This window comes from Dipodomys merriami, unplaced genomic scaffold (genome assembly GCF_024711535.1).
Source record: "Dipodomys merriami isolate MVZ:Mamm:240054 unplaced genomic scaffold, mDipMer1.0.p SCAF_184, whole genome shotgun sequence".
In the NCBI taxonomy this organism is placed as follows: domain Eukaryota; kingdom Metazoa; phylum Chordata; class Mammalia; order Rodentia; family Heteromyidae; genus Dipodomys; species Dipodomys merriami.
The window spans coordinates 845,573-853,559 of NW_027203204.1; the positions used below are offsets into that span (position 1 = coordinate 845,573).

Consider the following 7,987-nt stretch of genomic DNA (forward strand, 5'->3'; position numbering starts at 1 on the left):
CAGTCCTGGGGCTTGAACTCAGAGCCTGGGCACTGTGCCTGAGCTTCTTTTGCTGAAAGCTTGCACTCTACCACTTGAGCCACAGCACCACTTCCAGCCTTTTCTGTTTGTGGTGCTCAGGAATTGAGCCCAGATTTTCATTCATGCTAGGCAAGCACTCTACCACTAAGCCACATTCCCAGCCATAGCTAATGTTTTTTTGTTTGTTTGTTTTTAATCATTGCCTGCTTGCCAGCATCTCCAGGACCTACCCCACCCTCTCATCTTCAACTGCCAAATCCTGATCATCAGCTTTGATCTCAATGCAGTCATTCATGAGACACCAGACCATCAGTCACAGGGGTAACCTCACAATGAGAACACCCCACTACCTCACATAGCCCAACTTCTTATCTTTTCCCCTTCTGCTCAACACTTGCAGAATATTATCAGAGCTACTTAGACACTGACCCCTTCAGAAAAATTATCTCAATTTTGTTTTGCCCCACCCCCAGTTTAGAGCCCATTGCATTCCAACAGGCTAGTACCTAATGCAAAGGCATTCCTGAGCTGAGTACTAGAAATGGGCTACACAGCAGCACCTAGCAAATGGTCTTTGCTTCCAAGATACAGTGATTTCCCCAGGCCCAGGGCCAACCACAGGTACTCCACAGTTTTTGCAAATGGCTGGATCAGGAGCTGGGGCTAAGACCTATGCAGCAGCCCTGATGGGGTCCACATAGGTCCTATGTAAGAAGTTATCAAGTTAGATAGTAAGAAGGGATTCTTCCCTGTTACTGTGGAACTCATGCAGGCTGCTGAAGCAGCAGGAACACATCTCCATGACTAATACTACAGGTACACTTGAAACTTGAACGACTGTCCATTCTTTGCTGGCCTGGTGCAATACATACCCTTGGCAAGAGGGTGCCACAGTCTAGAAAGAACTTAATGTGTGGGGCTGGGAAGGTGGCTCAGTGGTAGAGCGTTTGCCTTGCATGCCTGAGGCCCTGGGTTCAATTCCTCAGCACCACATAAGAAAAAAGCCAGAAGTGGTGCTGTGGCTCAAGTGGTAGAGCGCTAGCCTTGAGCTGAAGAGCTGAGGGACAGCGCTCAGGCCCAGAGTTCAGGCCCCACGACCAGACCCTCCAAAAAAATAAATAAAAGAAAGAACTTAATGTGTGAAGATAAGTTGAGGGGTGTGTAAAGAGACCAACCTGCAGACTACAAGCCTGGGATTGTCTGAGAAGACTTTTGCATCCATGGTGGTAGGAAATGCTATTCATGGCAGCCCTGATTCCCAGTGTAGAGAAGATGCGTATGGTTTCACCTTGAAGAACTGGTAGATCACAAAAGCTATATTCAGTACTGGATGTAGAATAGATGTAAGGGTAGTCCATAATGCTTTTTGCTGTTGGTGGTGGTGGTCACAGAGCTTGAACTCAGGACCTGGGTGCTATCCCTAAGCTTTTTTGCTCAAGGCTAATGTTCTACCACTTCAAGCCACAGCTCCACTTCCAGTTTTCTGGTGGTAAATTGGAAATGAGTCTCACAGACTTTCCTGCCCAGGCTGGCTTCAAACTGTGATCCTCAGATAGCCTCCTAAGTAGCTAGGATTACAGGCGTGAGCCACCAACAACACCTGGACAGACCATAATGCTTTTCCTTTTCCTTTTTTGCATGGGCATTGTCCCTGAGCTCCCTTTTTTTTTTTTTTTTTTGGTCATGGGGCCTGAACTCTGGGCCTGAGCGCTGTCCCCGCGCTCTTCAGCTCAAGGTGAGTGCTCTACCGCTTGAGCCACAGCGCCCTTCTGGTTTTCTAGTGGTTTATTAGAGATGAGTCTCATGGACTTTCCTGCCCAGGCTGGCTTTGAACTGCGATCCTCAGATCTTAGACTCCTGAGTAGCTAGGATTACAGGTGTGAGCCATCGGTGCCCAGCATCCTGAGCTCCTTTTTGATCAAGGCTAGCACTCTACCACTTGAGCTACAGTGCCATTCCAGGCTTTGGTGTGATTAATTGGAGATAAGTCTCATTGACTTTCCTGCCCAGGCTGGCTTTGAACTGTAATCCTAAGATCTCAGCCTCCTTAGTAGCTAGTATTATAGATGTGAGCCACTAGTGCCCAGCCACTTCCCTTCTTGCCACTAGTAGAGGGCTAAATTAGCTAATCTATTTCTAGAACTTTGTTAGAATCTGGAGGAAATCTATTAGGGCTGTGCATGCTCCCTGTACAATGTTATATGCTGCCATCTAATTAAAATGTCTTAGTCTCATCCTTTCAACTCACTCACCAAAACAAACGTAGGTAGGAAAATGAAGAAAGAACTGACACTGTCCAAAAAGAAAGGTACTCATTGTCTGACTTATGAAACAGTAACCTGTTCAACACTTTAATGACATTGTATTAAGAAAAAGAAAAGGGAGGAGTGGGGGCTGGGAATGTGGCTTACTGGTAGAGTGCTTGCCTAGCATGCATGAAGCCTGGGGTTGATTCCTCAGTATCACATAAACAGAAAAAGCCGAAGCAGTGCTGTGGCTCAAGGGGTAGAGCGCTAGCCTTGAGCAAAAGGAGCTCAGGAACAGTGCCCAGTCTGAGTTCAAGCCCTGGGACTGGGGGGGGGGGGGGGGGGAAGGATGCGATGCCAGGTACCAGTTGCTCATGCCTGTAATCCTAGCTACTCAGGAAACAGATCTGAGGATCGCAGTTTGAAGCCAGCCCAGGCAGGGAAGTCTGTGAGACTGAAATGGTACTGTGGCTCAAGTGGTAGAGCACCACTCTTGAGCACAAAAACTCAGGGACAGTGCCAAGGCCCTGAGTTCAGGCCCCACCACTGACAAAAATAAAATGTAGATTGGTTCAGACAGGAAATGAGAATCAACTTAAGAGCCTTGAGTTCAGATGCTGCTTACCCATTCCCTATGTATTGTAAAGATGCTCGCCAAGGTAAGCTTGTGACAATGTTGATTCTTTCCCTCTCTACTTCTCAGACCCTGGGGATCTTTTCTCTTTGGTTGCCATCACCATTCCCATTTCCTTGATCCATCAGGATTAACTGCAAGGAGAGCCCTCTCTTGGTCCTGGCCTCATGTTACAGAGGACCTGAGATTTTAAAGGAGACAGCCATTTGCCAATAAATATGCTTCCTATGGAACCTCTATTCCCTCACATAACTCAGGATGTCTCACACCATTCCCAGCACCTTGCCTATATGTAGCTAATGCACAACAGAAATGCAAGAATGGGGATGATTACAAGAACTGAATAAGTGTGAAATGGTGTCAAGAAAGCTTCATGTAGGCTCATTTCACAGCTGTAACCCTCCACTACTAGGGAGGCTGAGGCAGGAGGAAGTTTGACTGCCACCTAGGCATCTTAGCAAGATTGTTTCAAAACAAAAAGGGCTGGGGTGTACCTTACTGATGGAGAGTTTGCTTGGCATGAATGAAACCCTGGGTTCAATCCTCAGAACTAGCCCTCAAAAAGAATTTCAAGCAAGGTTATTTTCAAAATGGGAATAGAGAGCCTACCCTATTACACACAAAGCCACACATGGTGAGGCCAACACTTAACAGCTATGTTCTGAGTACTTAAGTCTCCCGAACAGTTGGGGTCCTTATTCAACATGCACACACCCACTACTTTATTCTTACAGATGACAGAAGGAAAAAGTTCAGGGCAGTGACTTGTCCATGTGAGCAGCAGGGTTTCTGTCAAACCCAAGTCACTGAGCAGAACTAGCTTAGTTTGTAGGTCACAAAGTGAAGGAAAGGGGGCCAAACATGGAAGATTCTCCCCCCCACCAGGGGGCTGGGTAGCAGAGTTTGGCTGCACAGCAAAGGTGTTGAAAAGCCAAGGCAGGAAGCAGAAAGGACTCTATGCCCTGGAGCTGAAGGGAGAGAATGAGCTGATACCTCCTTAAATTAAATCTAGGAAAACAGTTGATTGGCATTATGAAAACAGAATAATGAAGAGAGTGTGGGGAAGAAAAGAGAATGTGTGTGTGTGTGTGTGTGAGAGAGAGAGAGAGAGAGAGAAAGAGTATTAGATTGGGATACCTTGTATCCTTGTTTGGCAAAGTAGAAGTGAAGCACCCTCCCTTTTTACAACTAATGCATGAAAAAGAAAAAAAAGGGGGGGTTAAATCCTCTTGTTTCCTCAAAAATCAAACCATTGGGGCTGGGAATGTGGCTTATGGTAGAGTGCTTGCCTAGCATGCATGAAGCCCTAGGTTCAGTTCCTCAGTACCACATAGACAGAAAAGGCCAGAAGAGGCGCTGTGGTTCAAGTGGAAGAGAGCTAGCCTTGAGCAAAAGAAGCTCAGGGACAATGCATAGGCCCTGAGTTCAAGCCCCAGGACTGGCAAAAATAAAAAAATAAAATAAAAATCATTTTAAGCCCACCACCATTGGCTCATGCCTATAATCCTAGCTACTCTACTTGGGAGGGTGAGATCCAAGATAACAGTTTAAAGGCAGCCTGGGAAGAAAAGTCTGTGAGACTCATCTCCAATTAACCAACATAAAGCCGGAAGTAGAGGTGTGGCTCAAGTGGTAACAGTGCCAGCCTTGAGAGAAAAAGCCAATGGCGACTTGTGAGGCCCCCCAGAGTTCAAGCTCCAGTACAAGCACATAGGGACAAAAGCCATTTTATATCTAACCAAAGAAATCGCTGTGAAAATTTTCCCTGGGCCACAGCTCAGACTGAGTCAATCTCAAAGGAAAAAGCAGAATGGCTTGCCTATGCCTTCCCATTCTTCACAGAAATCCAGACAAAAACCCAGTGCTTCCTTTGCTTTCTAGTCCAGAAAAGTGTTTCTGGAACATGTTCTTTCCAAAACAGAAGGAACCCACCTAGCAGCTTCTAAAAGCCTGGACTTAATTTTCTGACTCTGTGCACAATCAATCCCGAAGCTCTACAGCAATCTGATGATGAGTAACCCTGGCCCCCACAACTGCCCAGATGCCCATTACACCTGGTGCACCCTCTCTGTAAGGGGTGTGTCCTGTTCCTCATATGCTTCTTCCTTCCCCCCATACGTCCCCCACCTTTCATAAGAAAGCCAAACCATGCTCCAAAACAAAAACCAAATTTATTCAGCAGACATTTTAATTAAGAAATCCTGTAAATCAGGACCACCACAATTTCACACACTCCGTTGCGAAGTGTACGTCAATAGCTACATCTGGAGGATGAACAAGCCATTGAATCTTAAAAAAAAAAAAAATTCATTTAGCTACCTTAAAATTGGGGAGGGGGGGGCACCTTACTAAAGTGCCATCAAGTTTCACAAGGGTAAAGCCAGCAGTTTCTCCTCTAGGAGAGTCACATTTTAAAAACAGTTTCACTCACAAAGGAGAACTGGCAAGTGAGGAACTGCAGGGCAGAGGTTCAGGCCCACGAGGCCAGAACAGAGCAGAAAGGAGTCCAGGGCTTTCGTCCAACCCCACAGACACCAGAAATAAAGAGATTGTTTATGACGGTTTCTGAGAAAGCTGGTGGTGTAGCCAAGAGTGGCCCAGCATGAGGAGTTCTGGAGAGTAGAGCACAGAAAAAGCGAGTAACTCGCCCTACAAGTCCCTCTGCTGGAGTGTCCTTAGGAGACTCCAAATGGTGGCAAAAGAGATAGGGGTCTTTCTTGGAGCAAGAGAAAGAAAATATCCCTGGGTGAGTTAGCTCTTCCCTGGAACCCCACAGCCTCCCCACGTACAGCAAACCTGACCTTGAACCACAGGAAGCAAGGTCAAGTCATTTGAAAGTCCACATTCCAACTCAAGTCCCCTCACCTTCCAAATTCTCCACCCTCCTTCCAGTCCCAGTCTCCCACCTCCACCAAGTAGGAGAAAGGGGGAGGGGGGGGAGGGAGCTGCCAACACACCCACCGCCAAGCTTTTACATTCCTCACCCCGCAATTTCTTTGCACAACACTTTTAGCACCATTTTTAGTAAGCTCCTCCACCGGAAAAATGAGAAAAGGGCATTCGTATCACTAGTTTTCAAGTATTGTTAGCCTTCGCGATTTCCACCCCTCCCGAGCCCTAGCTTTAAACACTCCAAGCACAGGACGCCCCCAAGGCTAACGCAGGTACTAGTTGATCCAATAGCTGCCATAGTTCTCCCAGTTTATTATTCCAGGTCCTCGGTCCTGGGTGGCCAGGGAAATTCTCACGCAGCATGCAAGCACCCTAATTGGTGCATTCCTCCACGCTTTGACGTTTTCTCCCACAACTTCGCCTCCCTGATGTGTGGCCTGTCGCCCCCCAGAATAGAAATAGCTTCTTCCTTTCCGGATGCTGCTGGGTCTGTGAAGCGGCGACCTCTTCCTCCTCCCGGGACCCGGGTCAGAGCCAGGTTCCCGAGGTCTGCAGGGTGACGGGGTCCGTTCCGCTGCAGCCGCTCCCCGACTCGGGGGCGGTGGCGGGGTTCGTGGCTGCAACCGCAGCGACCGCTCGCTGGAGCCTGCGCACCGCCTCCTTGATGAGATTCCCCGAGAGCACGAGCTGCTGCAGGAGCCGGTGCGGGTCGTCGTCGCCCGCGCGCGCCCCAGCTTGGGTCCACCGACGCTGGTGGAGGCGACGGGAGGCGACGGCGCCCCGGAGCCATCCTCGCCGGCACGGCCCGGGAAGTGCGCTGGAGTCGGCGGCGAGCTCCGCCACGCAGTAGGGCGCCGCCCGGCCCCGCACGCGGCCTCGGTCCCCGAGAGCGCAGCGCAGGGCCCCAGGGGGCGCCGGGGCCCCCGTCTCGGCCGACGCCGGCCCCAGCAGCAGCGGCACCGCCGGGGGCCCGGCCTTGTCCGCCGCCAGCGCTGCCGAGGGCGGCCGCGGGGGCTGCAGCGGAGGCCCCGGGGGCGCGCACGGGGAGGCCGGGCTGTGGTGCGCCGGCTCCAGCTGCAGCGTCTCGCCGATCTGGACCACCAGCCGGTCCACCTCGCCCGAGCCGCCCAGCGTCACCGACTGCTCCAGCAGGAGGAAGCTGTCTTCCTCCTCCTCCTCCTCCCCCTCCGCTTCCTCGCCGGCTTCCTCTTCCTCTTCCCTCCGGCACGGCATGGCCCCCCGCCCGGGCACACGGGGCTCAGAGGGCGTCGCTGGCGGCTCGACTGCCCGCGGGCTCGGCGGGTCGCGGCAGAGGCGGGCGTGGGGCCGAGGCGGAGGCCGGGGCCGGGGGAACGCGGAGGCCGGGGCAGCCGGGCGGTAGCGCGGCGCGCTGGCAGCCGCGGGAGCCGGAGCCCTGCCGGCTGGGGTTGATTTGTAAACAATGGGTGACGTTTCCCGGACGCTACCACGGCGCGGGGCGGGGGGTGTGGGGGGAAGCACCGAGGCGCGGGGCGCTGCGGGTGGTGCAGGGCTAGAGCCCTAGCCCTCTGCTATTTGAATTTGTTTTCTACCTCTGGCTCAACGCAGGCGGTAGTGACATCTCCCCTTCATCCTCCTTCCGTCCCCGGCCCCACCAGCAGCGTAAGACCATGCACACCCCGAAGCGGCCCGAGTTGGTTTTTCCCACACACTGACACACCCACCCACACACCCAGCCCCTCCTCCGCCGGCGCCCGCTCCGGCCCCACGTGTCAGCAACGCTTGCGCCCGCCGGTCTGGTCCCCGCGCTCTCACCGGCCTCGGCGCGGGGGAGGGGCGGGCTCCACCCGCCGGCCGGCTTCGCGGCGGTGGGGGCGGGGCGGAGGGAGACGGGGGAAAGGGAGACCCTTGGGAGGAGTCAGTTGGGGGGGGGGTCTCTGAGGTGTCCTTTCTCAGTCTTTCAAGCCCACCGTGAAGGAATCACCCTCGCGTGGTTAGAGTTGGCTTTTTTTTTTAAAGAGAAGGTTCATAGGGGAATAGAGGGCAACTTTTTTTTTTTTCATAATCACAGGACTCAACCATGGTTAAAATATTTTTCTTTCCAGTCTTTTTTCCCCGTACAAGTACCGTACACAAACAGCCACGCACACAGTGTACACAGCTCGCATTACATCATAAACGTTTTTCAAGTTACTGCACGCACTTTGAAAACACC

At 51.8% G+C, this 7,987-nt stretch overlaps 1 protein-coding gene across 1 annotated transcript; it reads right to left on the bottom strand.

Moving 5' to 3' along the window:
• Nucleotides 1-5,053: 5,053 nt before the first annotated feature.
• On the bottom strand, nucleotides 5,054-7,471 carry LOC138830120 (GSK-3-binding protein FRAT2-like). Its single transcript, XM_070026527.1, has one exon. The coding sequence runs from the start codon at nucleotides 7,024-7,026 to the stop codon at nucleotides 6,322-6,324; it is 705 nt and encodes a 234-aa protein (XP_069882628.1). The 5' UTR covers nucleotides 7,027-7,471; the 3' UTR covers nucleotides 5,054-6,321.
• Between the last annotated feature and the right edge of the window lie 516 nt (nucleotides 7,472-7,987).

Bases quoted from the DNA above. Each gene is read 5' to 3' on its own strand.
- LOC138830120 (XM_070026527.1), bottom strand. From the start codon at position 7,026: ATGCCGTGCCGGAGGGAAGAGGAAGAGGAAGCCGGCGAGGAAGCGGAG.